The sequence below is a fragment of the Schistocerca nitens genome, chromosome 2 (assembly GCF_023898315.1).
Source record: "Schistocerca nitens isolate TAMUIC-IGC-003100 chromosome 2, iqSchNite1.1, whole genome shotgun sequence".
NCBI classification, from domain to species: Eukaryota; Metazoa; Arthropoda; class Insecta; order Orthoptera; family Acrididae; genus Schistocerca; species Schistocerca nitens.
This window is the reverse complement of record NC_064615.1, coordinates 315901736-315927681: the sequence shown is the minus strand read 5'-3', so window position 1 is coordinate 315927681 and position 25946 is coordinate 315901736. Positions and strand designations below refer to the sequence as shown.

Genomic DNA, 25946 nt, shown 5'->3' with positions numbered 1-25946 from the left:
TCAAACCAGTCTCCGGACTGAAGACCACAACAACAACAACAACAACACACTCATCCTTGTTAAAAGCTACAAGTATCACTTCTGTGAACTCTGTAATGGCCAATATTTTGCTTCTAAAACTTAACTGTGTTTTGTTAAATAGGTTGTATTTATTCATGTAACCCATTAGTCTATCTTTGATGATTAATTCTGCTATTTTTGACCATACAGACAGTAGTGAAACTGGTCTGTAGTTTTCAGTACTTGTCACGTTACCTTTCTTTAGCAAGGGCACAGCCTATTTGTACTTATGGTGCTCTCAGAAAATACATGAACTGAAGGAATCATTTACTATATTTCTCAATGGGGCTTGCATGTTCTCTGCGCATGCCTTCAGAACAGAGAGGTATGATGATTTCTTATTTTTTAATTTCTGTTTTGCTGTTAAGGTTTCAAGCTCTGTTCTGGGAAGCATCATTTTACTTGCTGTGTAAGAAATTGCAGGTGCTGCATGTGTTTTAGGACAATTTAATTGCTACTTCTCTACAAAACTAGAGAAATATTCATGTACATAATTCAGCAGTTCCTGCAGATTTGCTGTTATTCTACCCCCATCTTTGATCTCTATGTTAGTATACTTTTCTTGTCTGCCTTTTCCAGTTTCTGGTTTTATGACATCCCACTCTATTTTGCTTTTATTTTCTACACTATATATTGTCATTGAATGATTTTTTTGTAGCAAGTGGTACTTTTTTTTGAGTGCCTTTAATAGTATTCTAGCAACTGTGGATTATTGTAGTGCTTTTGTGAAGAATCCAGAAATTTATGTCTGGGAGGAATTTCTAATACCCGCATTTATGCACGTATTTTCTTTAGCTGCTGTTGTTGAAATGGCTTCTTGAATACTGTACAATTTTCTGTGTCAGTATCTTGAAACTGTGTTAATTAAAATGGATAAGATTACAATTTTCTCTCCCAACATCTTGAATCCATGTTAATTAAAATGGATAAGATTAAGGGCTAGTAATATAATTTCAAAGTAAATAATTTTGGAATATAAGTGATAGCAGTTAATAAAGAAGAGAAAGCCCAAGTCCAAATTTGCATACGTAGCAAACTATCGGAGCAAGTTGACGGAAATAAGATCAGTGGGAATGGACAGAGCAAAGCGTAAGTCAGAAGCAGAACTGATGATGCAGAAACTGCCTTCAGCAGGAGGGAGAGGAAGAAGTAGAAAATAACTTAAAAAAGCACCAGTCTTGAAATCAGTAAATGGTTACTAAAAGCCTATATTTGGACTGTCGCACATTATGGCTGTGAAATGTAGAGCCTGGAGACTTAGGAAGAGAAGAAACTAATTTCCTTTCATATGTGGTATTATAGGTGCAAGCTCAAAATAAAGTTGATTGACATGATTAGAAATCAAATGGTGCTTAACAGTGGGTGAGAAACGAAGGCTGTGAAATCAGTTGTCAAAAGAACAATGCAACTCATAGGCCATATAATGAAACATGAGATAATCCTGAATGTAATAATAGAGGGATATGTTAATGGAAAGAGACTTGAAAAAAGATCACAGCTAAGACACATAGACCAAATTATTAAAGGTGTGGGACATAAGAGCTATGGAGAAGTAAGAAGTTGTTGGAAAGACATGAAGAGTGGATCTCTGATGTCAGCTTAATTGTTGCCAGGAGTCATAACCATTGGTATAGAATCACCATTCATAATACTCAGCAATGTATTATACAACAAAACAAGGACAGTTGCCCTCTGTGCCATTATAAAGGGTGCCTCATACAGGACGCAACTTTTTAAATGCCCACAGTTTCTGTTTTAGTTAGTTGGTGGCACTGATTTTTGCAGAGTTATCATTTGTTTTCTTTGTGGTTAGTAATGGAGTGCTTCACACACAACAGCATGTTGTCATAGTGGAAACTTATTACAAATGCAGTGATTACTGTGCAGATACTGTTTGCAAACTCCATGGAACATTTGATCAACGTAATGCACTGAATAAGTTGACTGTAAAGAGACTGACTGCTAAATTTGAGAAAACCATTTCAGTTGTCACCATTAAATGCTCGGGGCATCTTCATGTTAATCAGTCTGTTGAAAACATCACCATTGTGAGTGATAATGTTGCTCTATGTACAGTGATACCTATTCTCCAACATTCACAATAATTAAAAAATCTAATCACAAGCGGTGACAGAACACACACATAAAAGACTGTTGTAATCGGCAAGCTTCGGGAGCCAATGGCTCCTTCTTCATGCAGAAGGCTTGAAGGGGAAAGAAGAGGGGTGAAGGAAAAGAACTAGAGAGGTCTAGGAAAAGGGGTAGATTTCGGGAAAGCCACCCAGAACCGTGGGTCAGGGGAGACTTACCGTCTGTCATGAGAAGGAAAGTCTGATTCTTGAGGACTGCATTGGATGAGATTTGAAAATTTGAGAGCTTAAAGGAGGAAGACAGGGTAATATGCAGCCAGAGATTACTGCTTAAACATCATGCATGAGTTAATAACAGTGAAAAGCTAAGTGCATTGTACGTAACAGAGGTGGGAGGGGTCAGTGAAAAATAGATGGGAAAAACAATGAAAGATGTAGAAAACTAAAACAGAGTGAAGCAAAGAGTAGTTACAGTGAAGAAATGCTGAGAAGGAACAAATTAACATAAATTAAGGCTAGTTGGATGGCAAGTACGAAGGACATGTTGTAGTGCTAGTTCCCATCTGCGGAGTTCTGAGAAACTGGTGTCTGGGGGAAAAATCCATATGGTGCGTGTGGTGAAACAGGTGTAGAGGTCCCGAATGTCATGTTGTAGAGCATGCTCTGCAATAGGATATTGTGAGTTGCCAGTATACACTCCCTGCCTATGCCCTTTCATCCTAACTGATAATTTGGTGGTAGTCATGCCAGTGTAGAAGGTCAAACAATGTTTATGTAACAGCTGGTATATGACTTGTGTTGTTTCACAGGTGGCTCTCCCTTTGATGGTATATGTTTTTCCAGTTACCGAGCTGTTATAGGTGGTAGTAGGAAGGTGCATAGGGCAAGTCTTACAGTGGGGACTGTCACAGGGGTAGGAGCCATAGGTTAGGGAGATAGATGCAGAAGGAACATAGGGTCTGACAAGAATACTGCGGAGATTGGGAGGGTGATGGAAAGCTATTCTAGGTGTGGTGGGCAAAATTTCAGACAGAATGAATATGACACATTTCAAGAAATGGGGATCTTTTTGTTGTAGGGTGATAAATGCTCCCAGCTGCTAGATGGCATATGAGAAAAAGAGATGAGGAATGTTGAAGGATGAGCACATTTAAGTGCAGTGGAAGTTATTGCAAATAATAAGGAAAACATTCCATTGCAAAAATGTTCTAGTACATTTGTAGCACTGCTGATGGAGGTAATGTTACTAGTAATATTAAAATTTATTTTTCCCAGAAACATTTAATACATTGAAGTGATATGCATGCTGTCATGGACAAATATTTAACCTGGCACACACTACAGAAACATTTGCTCTCTCTCTCTCTCTCTCTCTCTGTCTGTCTGTCTGTCTGTCTTCCTGCATGACCCTCTGTCTGTGCCTACATATCCATCCACCTTTGTTAGGTTTACTTTGCCATAGTGGCCTAAATATGATGGAACTGAGATAGAGAAAACAGAAGCTGAGACATTCTTATGCTTGCTTACCGTTTGGGCACAGTAAGGTGATCCTTCATGCAGTGGTTGTTGAGTACAGTGGGAGGTGTGGCTTGCCTCCTGCTATCTGGGTTTAGTGCTTACATGGGAGCATGGCTGGCATGAGCAGATGTATTGGAGCACTTGGAGACAAATGGATATCTTACAAATAGTGCCAATTTTCTCCACTACTGGCAGCAGTAGTAAAAAGGGTCAGCTTATTGTGGCCAAATAGTACTAACGAACTTTGTAGGAATTTCATGTACCTGCTAAGAGAGACCATGCAATTTAGATAAAACATGTAGACATTGTAATTATTCAGCTTCTCCTGCCTTATTTATTGACGGGACATATCATGTGTTCGTAGTGTTCAGTGGGCACAATATTTTGGCAAGCAATCCTGTCACCAGTAACAAGTGCATTGAAAAACCGACTTCCTGGGGACATGTGGGTGATCTTAGTTCCCCCCGTGCGTGCGTGCGCGTGCACGTGCATACACACACACACACACACACACACACACACACACACACACAGAGCTGCATTGCATTACATATGCAGACCACACATTAAGGCATGCATCAGCCAAGTCGGTGGCAAAGTTTGTGGCAGCAGCTGCAGATTTGGTAAACACAACATAGCTGATGATGTTCCACCAATTTCAGAAGTCATCTCTTTGTCTTTGCTGAAGCCTTCCAAATAAGAACCGAAAACCAACTGTCAAACTGTGACCGCAGCTACATTCACAACAAATCCTTGAAACATGCTCTCGGTATAATTAAGGAGGAGAATGAGGTACTCAGGAAACACAACAAGATGGCATCCGAGGCAAGTGGAGCAGGGCTGCTGTCACTGATAAGTTCTGTGCAGCTGTCACTGCAAACACCACTGCCAACTTAACTGCCTCAACCCTTTGTGCAGTACACCTATGTGGCCTGTTCTGTTAGTGTTGCTATTTTGTGTGATCTCTTTCAATGTCAGTCAGCTTTATCTAATGTTTTTCCAGTAAATAGATTCCACCTCTAATGTGCAATACCATAATGTCTACAAAATATGCGCATATGCCTATAATAACCTCTTCATTGGAATCATAGTGTCTTTCACCCATCAGCTTTTTTATATGTGAGAATAGCTCAAAGTCAGAAGATTCTAACTGGGCGAATAGAATGGATGTACACCCAATTCATACTTAAAATCACTCAGTTTTCCCATTTTTGCAGGCTTCTTTTGTTCAATATAATTGCCTTTTTTCTGTACAGCATAAATTTAAAATCAAATTGTACTGTATTGATAACCTAATGCCTTCTTTGAGGCTCATTTCTTGACTAGAATATTTTGCTGTTTTACAGGAATTCAGTTTTCATATTCATCTCTGACACTGGAAGTAAAGCAATTCTAGACAAGATGATAGATCTATATAATAATGGGAGTAAACGTGAGGAACTTAGCTTAAGTGATTTTGAAGAATTAATACGACTTGGTTCCTTCAATGAAAAAGGTAAAGTATTGCATTTATCATAAAAATTTAACAAATTTGAAAATGTCTTTTATGTTCCATTGTTCCTGATTTCACGTTTAAAAATGTAAAGATAACTTTAAATGTAGTGTAATTTTACCTACATGCATTTTTACATATGATAGTCTTTTGTGTCTTAGATAACAGAGTTAACATATCATTAAAACCACACTTATTAAGTGCTGCTGATCGATTGGAAGCTTCATTTGCAAAAATGGCAGAATACGTGTTTCTGCTTTGTGCCTCATAAATTTACTCAAATATAGTTTTGATATTTATTATTCTAGCTTTACTTATGGCGTGGACATATTATTGATGTAGCGTCAATTTTTGTAACACATTTAGCAGCAATTTGACTTTTTTGTTGGCTCCTGACCAGTGACGTTCTTTTCAGAAATTATGGAGGTCACTCTCATTGAGATATCAATAAAACAGGGCAATAAAAAAATTAAAAATTGAAAAATACCCTGACACAAAAAACCTCTAAAAGTGTTGCCCCTTCCTTTAAGTGTAATATAAGTGGTAATATTTTGATACCCAAGCATCGTCACATCGGAGGGATGGTTAAGGAAAAAAAATTATTGCTGGGTATAAGCCTATTCTGGTTTACAGATGATCAAAATTGTCCTTTCCAGAGATCGGATCACAACTGGTCAGTCACTAAAATGAACTAGCTCTTTTTCATGACTCAGCACTCACCACTCATTCACAAAAATAAGTGCCTTTTTAATTCAGGTCACTTAACCTGTCTTTTTATCAGATTTGGTTCTATTTTGAAAGAACGTGTAAAGAAGAGTAATAATTTTGTGTTACGTCCCTAGTAGTTGTCAGATATAAGTGTTTTAAATTTCATCTGCTGTAAAAATTATAAATATCACAACAAAATCGCAAATTTTTTTATGAAGTAGAAAAATTTTAAGAATGACGACTGATTCTTGTTATATTTTGATGCGTTCATTGGAAAAAAATATATAAAAATTATATCAACTGTAATTGAAGTGTATCTGCAATCATCACACAGTTAGTATCACCATATATGTTTCCATAAAGGAAAAATTAATCAGTATTGTCTTTGATCAATAAAATTTGACCCATTTTAGTCAATGCGAGTCTCTTTGTCTTCTTAGTGCACATTTGTCCTGCTTTTGAAAATATTCATTCACAAGCCACTGATGTTGCTGTGATACATAACACTATTAGAACCAGTTGATACAGCACTAGCCACAGCAATTTTCTTATTTCCCACCAGTTTAAGGGATTGCTGTTTATAGGCAAATTTCCCTCCACTTAATATTTGTCCAGTTCAACAAATGCCGCACTTTCTGGGTCGTGACTTGCTTGAAGCTGAGTAATAGTTTCACTGAACTACTCCTAGTTTGAAGTAGTCTCATGTGTCACAGTGGTAACTATTTGACAAATGAACTCTGTTTTTTCTTGTTGAACAACCAATGTTTTCATTTCTGCAATATCCTTCATGTAGCCGTTCTGAAATGTTTTGTCTTCTGAACTGGGGTCCAGTAATGTTGCCTGACTAATCAACTCATTGCTGAAGATAACCCCAAAGCACTCTGATAACCCGTTAAGCAAATTATCAACCAATGACTCTATTTTTTGCGGATATTCTTTATTTCTATCTCTATATCTTCTGTTATTACGGAAGTGATTTTAAAATTGATATTGTATTTGGGATAACAGACGTTACTCAGTTTGAGAGGTTTTCTGTAGTGTACCTGTCTTCGAAAAGTGTGCACTCTAAAAGACATGACTTTAGTTCACTCTTCTCATCTATGAAATGTGCAGTGAGTGCATAGAAACTAATGATATTTGCCCTCGTCCATGTATCAGACGAAAGGCAGACTGCCTTTGGAGTGGTCAAGTCATTTTTAATTCTATCAAATAGCTCATTATGCAAACTGGGCATTAGAGAGTTTGACAATGTTTTTTTTGAGTTTGTAAATTGTAATTTGGGCAAAGCATAAAAAGATGTCAGTGAGGATTGTTCACAAGAAATGATTTCTCGAATTTCTACATCGACTGATGGCGATCTTGATCGGCTTCCTGATCCACATCGTTCCAGAGGTATTGTAGGATGCTTTGATGTTAGATACCTCCTCAGGTTTGATGATGAGCCAGAAGTCATGGCAATTATCTGCTGACAGCAGCAACATTTCCCTTTTTCTTCCATTTTGGTAAAATGATACCAAACATCACTCGTAATTCTTATAGGCGAAGGCAATGTGGATGACATATTGTTGTGCAGCACTGAAAAGTACACTGCTAAAATTAAAATATTTACTATTAACATAGCCATTTTAAATTGTAAAAGCTTATAGCGAGAACAAATATACATGCAGCACATTCTGTGATCAGAAGTTATAGATTAGGTTGTAAAGTGATGTGATCTGCAGAACGTAGACCAACAATAATTAAGCTTACATCTTGTACAAAAAGGTCTGAAACAGTTATAGTGATTAAGAAACTAGTGAAGGCAAGACTGATAATATGCAAGGATTTCACTGCTGAAAGATAAAAATTTTGAATAATATGATATCTGAATGTGAGCTACATAGCATGTGAACAAGAGGTGTCAGGATGATGGTGTAGGCAAAGGCTGGAAAAAAGTATTGCAGATGAACTCTAAAGCCTGTGCTTTAGGAGCTACGAACTTTTCTATTCATGCAGCCACTAGTTCTACCAGTGTGCCAGTATTGTTACTGTAGAACGTAGTTGGCCGTCACTTTCAACTCGTTTTGATGAACTCTGCCAAATATTTCAGAATATTGACGTCCGTGTCTTTCTTCTAATGAATGTGGACACCTGGCTCGAGCCAAGCATACTCTCCAGTTCCCTAAGTATAGACTCCCGAGATGAGCAGGTGCAACAGTGGCTTACAAGTGCTTTAACTTATTGCCAACCATGCTACTCACATCCATTACTAATGAAGACAAACAAGTCAAGTATATGTTCATAAATATCATACCCCTTAAGAAAATTTGCCTAATGTGCATCCTCTACAGATCTCCAGAAGTAGGCGGGATAGAATGTTTCAAAAGTGACCTTTCAAAATTCGATCCAACTTTGGAGCATACAAATAATACAAGGAACACTAACATAAATATTCTGCCCTTTCACTGTGAAGTTAAAGTGTGTAGTTTCTCCTTCAAATTAAAAGTATTCCAGCTTGCTAATGCAGCCTGTAGTCCGGTCCCCATACATATATTTGCCACAAAATCCACAAGCAAAGAAATTTGTTCCTGTAATGCCAGCTTACAACATAATATTCATATGCAAGGAATAAACTGTGCCAACATACAGATACTTTAAATGTATCAGTATGCCTGAACTTGCAGCAGAGGCACAAGAGACAATTTGAGAGATGACTTCCATACAATACCTGGATGTGAAAGACCAACTCCATGGATTTACTACCAAAGTAACTCTATTACACAATAAATATGCTCCTTCAAAGATCAGAACCTGAAGAGAAAACCTGCAACTTGACTAACAAAAGAGTGAAAACAATTAATGAATCTGAGAGACACTGCACATTGGGCTTACAGATAACCTCTTGTCCTTATCAAAAAGCTTCTGTGATCAAGGGAGGAGTAGGCAAAGTAGAAGCTGCAGCTGATCCTATTGTCCCAACAAAGGAACTGACGAAGTACTTGACTTTAATGATAACCTTTTTTGAACTGTAAACAAAACACCGACTTACTGATTACTTTGTGGAGGTAAATTATAGTAGTAGCAAAAAATTCTTTCTTGAGCTGACAACGTTGTCAAAAAATCCTTCAGCTCAGCATTTACTCTACAGGATGGAGTCACAGTCCAAATGGTCAAGCTTGTTGTTGACCCATTACTGCTCATAATAACTACTGCTCCCTAGACTGCTAGCTCTTGCCTGGACAATAAAGCAGAAACACTTATTCCCATCAGACTACAATCACTAGAAATCTAAATTCTAAGAAGAGTAGCTGGGGACATTCTGTCTGAGGGGAGAGTGAATGAAGACATCAGAAAAGAACTGAGAATGAAAAACATAATTGAGCAGATTAAAGAATACAGAAACAACTGGATAGATTATGTCACAAGAATGGAAGACGACATATTACCAAAACTGGTGATAATTATTACCCAGTGGGCAGAAGAACTTTAGGAAGAGTGAGGAAAATCAACAATTTCAACCAAGAGGGTGTAACAGGCAAATGCTTTATATATACAGAGGAAAGAAGAGATATCATGTTAAAAATATTATGATTTTTTTAAGCAACTTATTTTAATAAGGTTTATAATTACATATAAAACTATGGTCTGATGTAAGAGGGGTCCTGAAGGCATTAACTTGTTGAGGTTAAATGGATAAATAAAAAATTAAACATAATATACATGTTGTCCCAGAATGAATGGTCAATTTCAAGGTTATAACAGGAACGATCATTTGAATCAAAATACATCATGTGGACATACACCCTGTTGTAAATAGTTTCCAAGACAGATATGTAATGGACATTATTACTTATTTTCTTTATTATTGAGTACCTTGTCATCATTTACAATGTACCATAGTAGTTTAGATTAAATCAAGACGAATAATTTGATGCAGGACACGTGGTCTATCAAGTCAGGAAATTGTCGCAAACTTGCTTATCTACACCTTGACACATGCACGTTGCACAAGATTTTCAGCATTCTCTTGTTCTCTTCACACAACCTGTAACTCCTTGGAAAAAATGAATAGGACCTGTTTGAAGGAAATTTAATGTAGTTTAATTTTATACTGCAAGAAGTTTTCTCTAGAGGCTGTGGATTTCATGTTGTCCGAGAAAAATGTACAAAACTAATTTTAACTATGTTCCATCTCAGAAAACATTTGGAATAGAACATATGTCCATACTTAGTTTTTTGCTTCAAATGATCATTCCTGTCATATCTCTGAATATTGACCATTTCTCTTGAGACAACCTTTATATATGGGCTGTCATGTATGTTTAAAAAATTGTGTGTTATACATACTGTTATATTTAGTATTCTCTACACCCAGAGTAATTAAAACCTTCATAAAGACTACCAACTTACCACCAACAACAACAACTATAAATGCAACAGACGTAGAAGAAGACAAAATAATACACCTAATAAGCTCATGCAACAAGAAAACAGAAGAGCAACAACACAAGAAGAACAACTGGAACAAATCAAATAAGAACACAAAGAATAAAGAGCTGAATTTGGATGGAGAGGTGTTTGGTCAAGAAAGCAAGTTGCAAGCTGTATCACTTTCCCAAGAGCGCAGAGAATGGAGTGACTACTCAAGTCGCCGTGTGGTCTGCTCCATGTAATCCTGTCTGCAGGAACTAGTTGCCTTGGTGGGGAGCAGTGAGCTAGTTTGCAGTCCGATCTGTAAGAGTGATGGGGAGTTCTAAGCTAGAGAACTACCTTTCAATCTCATTCCTGAGAGTGTTGGGGAGCAGTGAGCCAGTGAGATGACCCAGGGTCTGATCAATGAGAGTGGTGGGGAGCCTGAGCTGTTGGGAGGGGAGTGATGTCTGGACCGCTTTGCGATACGCACTGACCCCACGGTGGCTGACGATTGCAGCTTTTATAATCACTGGCAACACATTCCGAGTGTGGCGCTAAGTCAGAGGATAAGAAAGAAAAACTCACTCAAAAGTATGTAAACATGTATTGAGATTCTGAAATCTCAGATATTCTTTTGAACTCAAGAGCAGGAACATCATGCTGGAAGTGTTTTCCGCGTTAATGTTTTGTACTGAAGCACTTTCGTCTCGTCTCCCCCCAGTAGCTGCACGGTCAACACGGCATATTCTGAAACAAAAGGGACTCAGGTTTGATTTCCAGTAGGGTCAAGGAATTTTGTTTCACTCGGAGACTGGGCAAAGTGTTGTGTTTACTTTCATATCATCATAATTAGTATTACTGTTGAGATGGCTGAATGGGTACTGCCACCAGGCAATAAATCGAGAAAAAAAAATGGTGCTTTCTTTACTTTGTGTTTTCATGGAAGAGAAATGCTTTATGTATGAGCAAGGAATGCAAATTCACATGTGCATATGGTGTATGTATTTTATGTAGCTTGGGAAACATTTTCTTAAGGATGTGAGGAGGGGTGCCATTGTAGCAGCCTAGAGTAGAATTTTCATTCCGCTCATTACAGCCACCAGAGATGCATTTTGAAATCAGTTGAGCTACCATTCACTTTTTCCAAATCATCCGTCATCCAGTCTTTAGAAAGAATCGATTCAGGAACAGACTGCCCATTTCTATTCTGCTTGGTGTTATGTCTTCCAGTCCTGTGCATCCTGCATTCACACATCACAACAGCACATATAAGTTACAATTACTTGTTATATAAAATATGAAAACAAATACGTCTTTAATTAGCCTAACATTGTTAATGAGTAGAGTTAGCTGTTTATTTTATCACATTTTTACATAATTACATAAGTAGTTTGAGGCATTAATTTATCTTATGAGGCCTTGTTCTGCAATGGTTTGATGATAGTGTGCTAACTCTCACTTCATTAAACCAAGAGTGCATGCAGGCATGACCAAGTACAGTGACCTGAAGGGCAGTCGTGTGAGGGCAGGCATCGTTTGATGGGTGTGTCTATATTGCGAATTTTTCAGAGTAAGTTCATTTGGACTTGGACTCAGTGATTAGATATTGTTGTTTTGATATTTATCTACATTGCCTAGGTAGCTTAGCTGTATTTAAATGTCATACTTTATCATTTCTAGATTTTATTTCATTTATTTTTTAGTGCCCCAATGCGATGATACTTAGATCAAGATATTACTACTTATATTAAACTTAAAGGGTGCAATACATTTTTTTTTTCACATTGTAGAGGTTTTTGTCTTTTTTTCTTAAATTTTTAATTTAAGTTTTATTTCATGATTTTTATACTTTATGTTTCAATAGCAGACACAGTACAATCGACACTCTGTCCCCACGTTCACACAGATACTTTGCAGAGATTAGTATATGGATTAGTGTATGTAATTAGAACATGTTTAGCTAATGTAGATAACATGAGCAATAAGCAGTGGGGATGATTCTGAATCAATCACAAGAAAGTGGGCTGTCATTGCACTGTTTTGCAGTAGTTTGCGTAAACTGTTTGGCAAAAATCATTTGATTTAGTACTGAGAGTAGACCTCAAAATACAACTACAAAAAAGTCTTTGAGAGCATATATTTATCTTTTACAGTTGAGTCACAGTCACCCTTTTTGTGCTTTGTAGGTGCTGAAACGGCCAACTTCAAAAAACAAAAATCATCATTGTTGGTCAACTGTAGAAGATAAACATATATTCTCATGGACTTTTATTTGGATCTTTTTGAGCTCTATAATCCGGTACTACGTAACTTGGTGTAGCTCTTTGCATATTACATAGTGGATATCAAGAGAGCACACTGGTGGAAAAATTTTTATTTACTTTAGCTGATGAAATTTAAATGGCTGCACAGACTTTCTTTGAATGTAGCTAAGAACCACTCTGATTAAACCAGCTTTTAAATTAAAATTAGTCCTTTCATCTGGGAGCTAGAAAGCCACAGACAGACACACACATTAAACTTATAAGCCCTGTGTTTGTGTTGGGGACTAAAAAACAGAAAAAGTAAAATACAATAAATTGAAGTGAGGAAAAGGTAAGAAAAAAAGAAAATGAGGCACAGACAAGTATAATGGTAAACAGAGAAATAAATGGAGATTTATTATTTATTTATTTAATTTTGCAGGAAGCAATACAGCCATTACAATTGCATAAGTTAGAGATTACAATTAAAATTTTTAAGTGTATATTATTTGAGCTATTGGACCCTTAATTTTGATGTTGTCACTCATTAAGGCCTTAATATTTGTTGGCTAGAAAATCTTAATTTTTGTGAGGTTTTCCTGCAGTTTATTTTGATGTGAAGCATATTTGGAACATCCCAAAATGATATTGTTAAGATCTGTCTTCTTCTGGATGTTTGCTGCATGTGAGACAGTCTATCACTCCAATGCTATAGAGGTATGCAGGGAAACATGCGTGTTCGTATCTTATTCTAATAATTGATGTCACATATCTCCTTGGGAGATTTTTCTGGCTGTACTATGGTTTTGTTGGTATAATGTTTTGCAATGAAAGGAACGAAAAGCCTTTTTTCTGCTGCAATATTTGCCATCGCAGTTCACATAGTACGAATGATGCCTCTCTTCATGAAACGTGGAGAAAATCAGAACACTGGAGCTGTGTACATAGCAGGTTCCCTTCTTTGATGCTGTCTTTCGTAAGACCAACTACTGCTTCATTATGCTAGATACTTGAGTGCTCATTTACCCCTATTAGGCAAACTGCTTTTTTTATTTTTATTTTTTGTTTTCATTATTAATTCCACCACATCTTAAATAGAGCTGTTATTAGCTTTCCACTTTTGATGCTATAAATACTCCAAAGAACTTCTATTGTCAGTTAGAGTTAATGTTTTGTTCCTTTTTTCAGTTCAAAAATTAATTGCTTTTTTAATCACTAGTACTTCTGCAGTGTAAATATTACTCAGTTGTGGTAATGGGAACTTCTTGTCTGTCTGCAACCTAAGGCAATAATATGCACAACAAACTCCCTCATGTGCTTTGGATCCAACAGTATATGAAAAAATCTGGCCATTGGCTTTTCAGGTAATTTAGTACATCACTGTTAGCTCTAAACTCTTGACCCATTCTGACTGGCAGATAAAAAAACTTCAGGTTGAAGGACAGGATGCTTAATGATGATGGATCTTTGAAGCAGAAAATTTTTAGTACGTAGTTATGTATTGATCTCTTTGGCTTCTATTAGAAAGGCAATAGTTAGTGATTACTTCATTGCTCTTAGGCACTGCTTAATAGCCCAAAATTTAATTACATTTAGCTTTTATTATATAGTACCAGTACACATTTTGGGATATTTAAACATACAAAAATTCCATAGCCCATTGTGTGTTAGACCATAAGATAAGATGATGAGGATCGTTCAGTTGGACTCCCTCTACACATGACTTACAGTGCATAAGACATTCAGAGCTTTTTCTGTTTTTGTAACAAAATGATTATCATGTTCAATTCAAGATAGTGCTGATGTTCATACTTAAAGATCCCATGCTTACCATATTCATTGGTTATCTTTGAGGATTTTGTATAAAGAAAACCACAGAACATTTTGAATGAACAAACTTAGACCTTTCCTAAGGGACCATTCAGGTAGTAGATCAGCTGCATATTTATCCATAAGCAGCACAGTTATAGGCTGATATATGCTGCATACATGCAGATATCATCTGTGTATTGTACCACATGTATAGTGGGGCCAAAAATGTTTTCCACACCTGCTGCAAATAAGCCTTATAAGAGGGGACTTGGAATAGTATATTGAAGTATTCCTTTCCACACTGAGAAGGGTACCGTATTTACTCGAATCTAAGCCGCACTTTTTTTCCGGTTTTTGTAATCCAAAAAACCGCCTGCGGCTTAGAATCGAGCGCAAAGTAAGCGGAAGTTCTGAAATATGTTGGTAGGTGCCGCCACAACTAACTTCTGCCGTCGAATATATGTAGCGCTACACAGGCATGCTTTACAGGCACAAACATAAATACTGGCGCCAAAACCTCTGCGTCAGTAAATAAATTTAAAAAAAAGGTGGAAGACGAGCTTTTTTCTCCGCCCCGAATTTCGACCACATTTTCATACATTATCCAACGAAGTAAATACAAATTCCGTATTGTTCATCTTCGAATGTAGCAGCTTTTCAATGTACTACGAAAATCCGACTGGCAAGACCGTTTGCGATGTTTGTCAGTACGGCCAATTCTACGTTCTGATTTTTTTTTCTACCTGTGAGAAGAGATGGTTGCTAATGGGAACTTTTGTGAATTCTGAATCACATGCAGTATTCTCTTCACCATAAGAATAATACGAATATAAACATTTTGCCATGCATTCTTTCGTGTTTGCTGCTATCTCATTTAAATCCTGTCTGCCTAATAAACTACGAAACTAGAGTGAGACAACACAAACGCGGAAGTATACACATATGTCATGTTCATATTCGTATTATTCTTATGCCTAATAGTGATACAGTCAGAAATGAAGCACAGCAATTGACTAGATTTTTAAATCTAAGATGACTCTAATTTCTGTGCAGAAAATAATGTACTAAAGAGGCGTCTGCAAAGATTTTCAAACGGAGAAAAATTTTCGCTAAACTCTCGTTCAGAACATCATCTATCATACGCAGTTTATTATTTGGTTCTTGTTGATCATTATCAAAGAAAGCAGCAGTGTAAATAACAAAAAATAGCAGTCTCTTGCCATTGTTTCGCTACTGAGACAATTACTCTCTCTTTTTTTTTTTTATTGTAAGCGGCGGTAGCACGCACAAAAGCAAACCATGCCGCTAGCGGCGACAGGTCGTGAACATTCATTATCGGAATGCGACAAACAATGCATGACACAGTACAGTAATGCATTTTCAGCTTCGAGTGACGAAAACACCTATAACAAAGAGAACGGCAATTATCAGATCTGGGAAAAATAAGCAATCAATTCAAACCAGACGAAGCACGTGAAAAACGAAGGGTACCCGCATAAATAAGGACGGAGCGCCTGACGCATAGCAATGGCTACCTGGTAAAGCTTAACTGCTAAGCTTACGGCTCGAACCAAACTACTGTAGCTGTATCGTCATTCATTCGACCTGAATTCCGTCTCATATTACAATGGACCAACTTTGTTTCGATTTGGAGGTGCAGCCTAAAACTTTTCTCTCCCCTTGAATTTCGAGTCTCAAATTTCAGCTGCGGCTTAGATTCGGGAAATTATTTTTTCCTTTATTTCGAGTCTCATTTTTCAGGTGTGGCTTAGATTCGAGTGCGGCTTAGATTCGAGTAAATACGGTAACTGTAAACTGTTGTCTTGCTTCCAAATGTAAACAGTTCTATGGTGTAAATAATTTTGAAGAAAACGAAGACAAATATGTGGTACATATAAGTGGTCTAACTTTTGCAAAAGCAAGAAAACATCAACTGTCATGTGCTCTTGATATATCCAAGAATAAAGCTTTAAAATAACCTTTCTCATCAAAGGTTTTTTTGGTGTCCACCATCAGGATACTTAAATTGTCAGTGGTTCTCTCTGTTTCTGAAAGTCATATCGTGACATATGCAAAATATTATTATGTCCCAACCACCATGTGAAACATAATTTGAGCCGGCTGGTGTGGCTGAGCGGTTCTGGGTGCTTCAGTCTGGAACTGCGCGACCGCTACGGTCACAGGTTCGAATCCTGCCTCGGGCATGGATATGTGTGATGTCCTTAGGTTAGTTAGGTTTTAGTAGATCTAAGTTCTAGGGGACTGATGACCTCAGATGTTAAGTCCCATAGTGCTCAGAGCCATTTGAACCATTTTTGAACATAATTTGAGAATGCATTCAGATGTCTTTGCTAAGCATGATGATAAGGCAACTGGGCTATAGGCATTTGCTATTGAAGTATCTTTACTGGGCTTTAATACAGGTACAATAATTTGTGTGGTCTACTCTTGAGAAATTTGACTTTGTGTCCAAATTGCATTAAAGACCTACAAGAGTTCAGTTTTTGCTGCTGTCGTTAAGGTTGGTATCGTAGGGCATTTTATTTAATCAATTCCAGGTGTAAGTAGAACATTTAAATAATACTTCTAATTCTTGGATTGTAATTGGTTTTGTAAATAATTCACTATATGCCTGTGATTTTTTGTGAATACTGTTTTTAGACTGCAGTTTTTTATCTTTTTGGTGGTAGCAGTGCAATAATATCCACAAAGTCTTCAATCCAGTAGTTTATAAATTTTGGTGGTAGAGTTTATTGCTGATTCTGCTTATCATTGCCCATACTTCTGAGAGAGGGGTATTTATTGCAATCCTTTTACAGTATTTTTCCAAGAAAATTTCTTTTGGACTTTGAGAAATTGTTTAGCATTGGCATCCTCTTTCTTATAGTTGCAAAAATTTTCCCATGTACTGTTGCACATGTAGTGTGTAGTTTCCATATCATGCGGGAATTCTGAGTGTTAACGTGTAGTTGCTCAATGTAAATTAGAATTTGCTGTGTAGGTGCTCAATGTAAATTAGTATTTGCTGATTTACATTGAGCAACTACACGTTAACACTCAGAATTACCCCATGATATGGATTGAAATTTCAAATTTCTTGTTGCCTTCTTCTGAGGAATGTAGGCTGATGTGACTTCATTGAGCATATTTATGAATTTAATACAGTCATTACCGCATCCTTCTGACAGGTCAGCTGTACTAAATTCTCTAAAGACCGTTGGTAACTCTTCCAGTTTGCTTTCCTTACATTCCATCTCAATTTTAGTTCGTGGATAACATCAATTAGGGAATTGTTTTCTGATACTTCAATTGGAAAGTGATCAGAGCCATTTGGATGTATGTTAACTTTCCATTCAAATGTATCTGCTAGTGATGCTGAACAAACAGATAAGTCAACAGCCAGTTTTGTCCGATGGGGCATAATAAGAAATGTCGGAGACCCATAACATAGTTTAATGTAAAAGAACATAAACATATAAAACATAGTTCAATATAAATAAATTAAATTCATCTATTGGATCCAAAATGGCTTTTCTGTGGGTGCCATTGATTTCACAGCCCCTTGAAGCATTATGAGCATTCAAGTCTCCTCACATTATAAATGGTGGCTCTAACTGATTAAGTAATGAGCTGTTGCCATTTTTCGGGGTGCACTCAGCCTCGTGATGCCAATTGAGGAACTACTCGACTGAATAGTAGCAGCTTCGGTCAAGAATACCATCATAATGACCGGGAGAGCGGTGTGCTGACCCCACGCCCCTCCTATCTGCATCCTCCTTGGAGGATGACATGGTGGTCGGATGGTCCCGGTAGGCCACTCGTGTCCTGACGACCGAGTGCTAAAAAAAAAAAATTCTGTCATTGTCATTCTAGATCTTGACGGACAGTACACTGGGGTTATAGTTAAAACTTGTGATGATAAACATACTTTTGCTGCTACTGCCTGGAAGTTATGTATACTGGTAAGATCTATATACTGTGCAGCAAAAGCCACAGAGGAACTACTGTAATTTCTGTCTTGGCGGAGTACATAATATCCTTTAAACTTAATATTTATTTTTGGTTTGATCTCAACATTTTTCAGAAAAAACTCATGCTCTGAAGCATCCTTGTTTGAGATTGCTGAGTGGGAGTTCCACTGTAAAATTTTCATTAACTGTATTATTTTCTTAACTTTATTAGATAAAATGCTAGCAGTTGCTTGTTATATAGCTGATAAACCTATGATGCCATGTTTGGTGGTAGGGCTTGTCTTCCTCAAGGTCGTGTGTTGGCACCACTGCTGTATAATATCTACACTAGTGACCAACCTGTCGGAACAGACACAAGATCTTTCATAATGCCGATGACACAGTGGTTGCAGCCTGAGGAATAACGTTTGAGGAGGTAGAAATGAAACTGATTGAAACCTTCAGAGATCTGGCAGAATACTATGACAATAACAACCTAAAGCCTATCCCATCCAAAGCATAGGTCTGTGTATTTCACTTGAGGAATAGACAAGCTGGGGAAAAAACTGGAAGTAACTTGGAACAGGAAAGCAACTGCAACACTGGGACACCCCTACATACCTCGAAGTAAAGCTCGAGCGCACACTTACTTTCAAAGACCATTGGGAAAACAAGAAGCTCAAAGTCTGCAGCAGATATAATATTATTCTCAGGCTCACTAATAGCACACAGGGGGTTCAAACAAATCTTCTACATACATCTACTCTGTATGTTTCTCTGTGGCAGAATATACTGCATCAATCTGGCAAAACTCTGCACACACCAGCCGTGTTGATACCGCTCTTAATGAGACAGGCCGCATGTTGCTTGCCTACAACCATATCCGGTTGACCAAATCTGCATTTTTATAGGCATTACACCTCTGGATATCACTCAAAGAACAGTGACAGAGGTTGAGAAAAAGAAATAGGAAAATTATTCCAGGCATCCCATGTATGGAAGTGAAGCATCATGTCCTAGACTGAAGTCAAGCAAAAGAGATTTCTTCGAACAACTGAAGCCATTAAATCATCACCTTCCACTTGCCGAATGGCACTGTAATGAAACAAGGCAACTGGAAGTAATAACCAAAACATAAAGGAAGAACCCACTGCTGGTTTCCAACTACCCTACGAGAGATGGAAGACTTTGAACAGATTGCGAAGTAGAGTTATGCGATGCAAACAAAACTTGAAGTGGTGGGGCCACATTATTAGAGATGCAACCTGTGAACATGGAAAACTTCAAGATAGTGAACATCTCTTGGCCCACCTGAAGCTGCCTGAAGCCTGCACACTAGAGGAACTGGTTTCAGCAAATCTCCCAACAATCAAGACTGTCGAATTTTAGGCCTCAAAATCAATTAGTCTTGTACAAAGTCTAATGTACATTTTGTATTGTATTTTGCAAGTATGTCGCTGTAGATGTATTATGTTGAATATGTAAATAACTGTACTGTGCTGAGATAGACATGAAATTAATAAGTCCAAGAGCAGGTTCCCAAGTTTTTCAATAACTTGTATCTACTTGGCACAATTGAAAAAGAAGTACTGACTGTGTTCCTTCTGATTAGGAAGTTTGACACTGTGGGAAATATAGATTTGCTGCAGCTGTTCCTAATGGTAGTCCACTGTGACAATGTACAGCTGAGGATCTTGATGCAGTAGAAGTCACTGGAGGTTTTATTTGTTGCTAAGGCTGCTTTTACATTGTGATCCTGTGTTGTGTGTTAGGAGGACCGGGTAAGCTTCCTCATTTTCTCTCTGCCACTGAACCATCGCAACTTCAGTGTATGGCCTGCGAGTTACTAGATTCTTAGCTTAAAATATATAGAACATTGAGCTCGGCAGAAGTTGTCTTTATATGTTTCTGCTTCTTGTATTCTGGGCATCTCTTATGTATTAAGTTATGATTCCCTTTACAATGAACACAAAGATAGGATTTGGATATAGCACTCATCTGCTGAGTGATTGTCGCAAAAATTTTTAGTTTTCTGAGAACAACGTTGACTACTAATTTGCTTAAGTTGTAGACAGCTGAACCATTGTCTAACCGTTGCTACATATGAATTGGATAGATTCCTATTCACTATAAAGTTGACACATTGAGTTGCAGACAGGCTCAACGAAAAGACAGTACACAAGAGCTTTTGGCAAAAGCCTTCTTCACAAAAGAAAAACACTCATTCACACAAACCTGAGCAGTGAGAGATAGTTGCCATGTGTGAGGTTGGCTTGCGTGTGTGGCTGTGTGAGTGTTTTATTTTCTGAAGATCAGTTTGGCCAAAAGCTCATGTTACAGTCTTTTCGTCGTGCCTGTCTGCAATTCAGTGTGTCATCTGTATGGTGAGTAGCAATCTACCCTTATAATAATATTTTTGATAATCCAACTGTCACTTTCCACTGCTTGTTGTTGCTACATGTGGTTGGACTCGATTCTTCATCCTGTATATGCCTATGTATTCCGGCAGGTTCTGGGAATCATAGGTCAAATCACAGGTTTCGTATTAGAAGGATGACCAAGAATTACCATTTGAAACATGCTTACTCATCCTTCTGATGCTGAGAACTTGTATTAGTGATTCTACAGCTTGTGTTAATTCGTCATCATCATCATCAGATCAGATCAGATCAGTTACACTGTGCAGGGTTAATCTGTGAGTCAGAGTGGAGGTTAATAACTGTCAACTATTAAACAGCAGAAATTGCGTCAAGTTGCTTTCAGCTTGCATGGAAATTAAGTCTATTCTAATCATATTTCTCCCTATAGATCTGATATCTGTTATGTTCCTTTGGCAGTCTGCTTTCACTTGAAAAACAATTCTTCCCAATGCCATCAGATGCAAGTAGCCATCATTTCCAGCCATTCTCTCTACATATCTGTGAAAAGGACCTGATGATTTGACTTTGTATCACTTACCCTTGTGTGCCTGTAAGTGCCCGTTTGTGTGTGTGCGTGTGCATGTTGGGGGCACTCAGCAATAGGATTATCAACATTTAATTGTACTTGGATTTCATATACAGAGATTGTGCGTCTGTTACTCTGTGACTAAATCAGCACTGCTGACCACAGGATGTGTTAAGGTAATTATTACATCAATTTTGGAGGACTTTTCATTAAGCAAAGCAGTATAACTGGTTTCTGGTTCTAGTGTTCCAAGTTATTGTAGTGCAGTACCTGTGGGGTTCCTTCATCAGTTTTCTTAAGTAATTTCTTTGTTTTTGCATGCTGCTTGTCTTTCTTATAGCTGTCTCAACAGATAAAGTTTCTATCGCTTGTGCCCTGACCCGCAATGTTGGCAGGTTTGGCGTTGTTACAATCGGATTTGGCATGGTTAGTTTGGACGGGTGGCCGGATGCCCTTCCTGCCGCCACCCTTTCCCCCCCTGGGACGGAATCAGCGTACCCCAACTGTCTGCGTCTAGTGTAAATCACGAAATAGTGTGATCGTGTTTCAAATGTCTGCGAGTCGTGTAACTGAGGCGGAACGTGGGGACCAGCCTGGTACTCACCTAGGAGGATGTGGAAAACCGCCTAAAACCACATCCAGGCTGGCCGGCACACCAGCCCTTGTCTTTAATCCGCCGGGCAGAATCGATCCGGGGCCTGCACGCCTACCCGAGTCCAGGAAGCAGCGCGTTAGCACTCTCGGCTAACCTGGCGGGTTGCAACAGATAAAGTTTGCTTTTCAATATACAGTTTGTGGCATAGAAATTCACATTCAAGGGCTAAGTGGCTTCATGGTTAATTCCCGCCAGGGGGCTCACAGTTCTTTTGTGAGTTCGTACGTGCTCACACGGGGCCCCGAGCTATTGCGGACATTCTTCATTCCCGAACTGCATTTCTTTCCTCGTGCCCCTCCCTCCCCATCCTTGCTCCTTCCCTTCTGCCCCCTCCTTCCCCTCTCTCTTTAGGTGTTCTTCATAATGCTGACCTGGTTTACTGTATTCCTTTAGGTTTTTGTTCCCTTTGCCTTTTCATCCTTCCATTTAGGTGTTTTTGGTCCCCATTTGGGGTTTGACCACCACTTCCACTTTTTTCTCCATAATGTGAGCCACTTGAAGAAAAACCCCTCTCGAGGATCTGTGGCATGGACTTCTCTTCCCCGTCCTTCCCCACTGTACCTCCCCCCACCCGCCTCTTACCCCGCTAGGTCACCAGCATGTGTAGCCACTCCAAGTGGTGGGCCTGTTATGTAACCATCTGGCTGAGCTCGCTGACAACAAGATATTGCATTTCTGATACCTGAGCTGTTACCTCCCCATTTATGCTTAGGAGTGGTTGCTTATTGTTCTGGAGCATTGGAACTCCTGGCAGTGGCTGCTGTGCCAGACAGCCCTTGCTGTAGCTGGGTGGTACACATGGGAAGAGTCCCTGATCGGAGTGGATGGTATGAGGGTGGATGCACTGCGTATGAAACGTATTAAGCTCCAAAACAACTGGTAGTTCTTCCATGGCCATCTTTTTATTTGGTAATGGATCATTTAATGTTGCTTCTTATGGCCCTTCCCCTACCTACACCCTGGGAAGAGAGCCAGGCTCACTGGCATGGTGTGCACTAGAACTGACAGGGACACCATCACCACCACCAAGCTGTTATTTTTTGTGTAAAATATCGAGGACAAGTTTTGTGGAGTCTTTCAGTAAGATGTGATTGGGGTTGCGGTTGATCAGAACTTCTTTTGCCACCTTGTCTGCAGCCATTCATGCTTGTGACTATCTTGGCGACATCCAAGTGTCTGTTACTCATTTTTCATAGTGACCTTATTCTTCAAACTAATGAGCAACACCCAGCCAAACTAGAATGACGGGGCAGTCATTTTGTTCGGCATGTTCAGAAAGTTCGTGAGGACAGTCACATCGATACTGGTGCCTTTATTCTGGCATTTGAGAAGGTCAAGGTTATGTGTTATTAGTGTTATGTGAAGCCATAGATCCTGCGACCACTGCAGTGTTTTCGGTGCTTGCATTTAGAGCATGTCTTCCCACTATGTGGCGGACCATCTATGCAGTGAAAGTAACACCCACTCCATGAAGTGAGTCCCTGTGTTCCGCCGCCCGTGTGTGTTAATCGTCACAACCATTACTCTCCACACTCACCAGATTCCCCAGTTTATAAGAAGATACAGGAGTATACGTTCCTTACCATTAATCTTACACTGAGGCTTGTCAGAAATATGACCACCTTCACACCATGTTGATGACATCTAACGCCCTTTCCCTCTCCTCTGTCCTTCGTACCACAGACTTGCCCCCTGTCCCCAAAATTGAACAGTGAGAATCTCTTGTAAAATTTTTCAGTGAGGAAACTTCAAAAAATGTAAGCAACTCTCGCTCATCTAGAGTGTGACCTATTCTAAATGATTCAGTAACTAAGTTATATCTTCTTTTCTTGTGTAATACCCTTTCGTTATTTACCACAGCAAATGTATTCTTCCAGAAAGAAGAGTCAATAGCTCAAAGAATTCATAGCATCCTAAACAAAATATTTACAGATTTGATTGTGAGATTTATCATCCTGTACGCACTACCTACTTCTGGCAGACTGCTGGAATTGAAATTTCAAAAAAAAAAAAAAAAAAAAATGGAAATGAGTGTATGGCATTGTGAGCTGGGAGTCCGCCATTTGGGGAAATTCAGCTGCCAACACCACTTTGGGCGACTTGCGTGTCGGAAATGGGGATGAAATGATGAGGAGGGCAACACAACACCCAGTCCCTGAGTGGAGAAAATCTCCTGCCTAGCCAGGAATCGAAACCGGGCCCCTTGGCATGGCATTCTGACGCGAAGCTCAAAAAATCTGTAGTTACAAAATTTTCTGAAGATGTCAGTAGACTTTTCATCAGCCCATGTAGTTAAGAAAAAAAAAATTCCACTACATGATGACTTCTTAAAAAACTTCGAAGTTATAGATGCTGGATCTAGGTAAAGAAAATCATTATTCTCAGTTGTGAAGCTGAGTGAGTTATTTCCTGATGTTCTGAATGATTGTGAAAAAAAAACTGTAAAATTTGAGTTTTCAAGATACCAGTTTGGTGACTTTGGAATGGTTGAAGAAGAGAGAGATGGTGCTGATGCTGCTTGGTATAAAATATCTGCTACATGTGGTACATCAGGCATTAAACAAGTATCCATCACTAAGCAAGCTTATGCCTTCATTACTGATTATTCCTCATAGTAACACTGCCTGTAAATAGAGTTCTTAGTATTGTTAGGAAAAAAGTTCTGAATTTCGATCTAGTTTGAATACAGGAACCTTGAGTGCTTTGATCACCAGTAAAATGAACCATCTATCTTCAGGAAGAGCATGTTACCAAAATAAGCACAGCCATTGCCACCGCCATGCATGATCAATGTTGTCATGCTTGCAAGATCTTAATCAGCATCCATCCTCTGCTGGTCTTATTAATTTTAAATGTCTCTGCATCAAAGCCCATTACTGAATCAAACTTAGCAAGCAGAAGTGTTGGGAACTCATGGTTTCCTCCCTAGAGCCTTCTGTTTCTTTGTCACATGTGTGGGATACATCCACACACTCCCATGTTGTCAGCAGTTGTCTTCTATTCCAGACCTTGCCCTTGCAGGTGGCCTTTGTACAGATTCATCAGTTCTTGCAGAACACCTCGTGAGCAATTTTGTGATGGCATATGCATCAGCCTCCTAGCCTGCCATGTTCTTTGTCTGGAAACAGCGGTCTGAAGTTCCCCCCTTACATTTTACCCCTTGTCATATAGAATCCTTCAATGAACCTTTTACTGAATGGAAACTTCTCTCTCTCCCTCTCTCTCTTTCTCCTTGCCCCCGATTCAACCCCTCACCCCTATTCCATCCACAACCAGTTTCTTCAGTGCCTCAATACTCCACAATCTTCTCCAGCTGTTTAACTGTGTTTGGCACCAAGGCATTTTCCTCTCTCATTCGAGAGACAGTATTGTGATCCTCTTCTTCAGCCCAATAAGGATCCATCATCTCTTCATAGTTATCAGCCCATCAGTCTGACCAATGTTCCCTACAAGTTACTTGAACAGATGGTGGTTCTTCAGCTCAGTTGGGTCCTCAAATCTCAGCAGCTTTTATCTCCTTATTAGTGTGACTTTCAGGAGGGACAGTCTTTGATTGATAATCTGCTTCAATTGGAAACTGCAGTCCGGCAAACCTTTTCTTGCGTCTGCCATCTCGTTGCGGTTTTCTTTGATCTTCGTAGGGCCTACAACACAGCTTGGTGCCATCACATCTTACTTATGCTCCATGAATGGCGTCTTTGGGGCCCCCTCCCAAGTTTTGCCAGTTCCTATCCCACCGGTTGTTCAGAGTTCTGGTTGGCACTGCTCTCAGCTCTCTGCAGACCCAGGAGAATGTGTTCCACAGAGCTTCATATTAAGTGTCCTTTTTTTCTCCTCAGTGTTCATGACTTGTGGCCTCTGCCAAACTGTTGGTCACCACTGCTCTATATGTGGATGATTTCTGTATTTGGGCTAGCTCCCACTTGATGGCCTCAGCAGAACAACTGCTCCAGGGTGCCATCTGACACACTTCTGCATCGACACTCTTATCTGGTTTACAATTCTCTTTCATTAAGTCGAGGGCAGTGCATTTCTGCCTCCATACTACAGTCCATCCTGATCTAGAGCTCTACCTTGATG

General features: G+C 38.9%; 1 protein-coding gene across 1 annotated transcript in view; it reads left to right on the top strand.

The window, feature by feature from the left end:
* LOC126234384 (torsin-1A-like) overlaps window positions 1-25946 on the top strand; it is an 89201-nt gene that overhangs the window by 50705 nt on the left and 12550 nt on the right. Inside the window, exon 4 of the mRNA XM_049943071.1 lies at window positions 5015-5163. Within this exon, the coding sequence (XP_049799028.1) occupies window positions 5015-5163 (149 nt within the window). The remainder of the gene's footprint in view (window positions 1-5014; window positions 5164-25946) is intronic.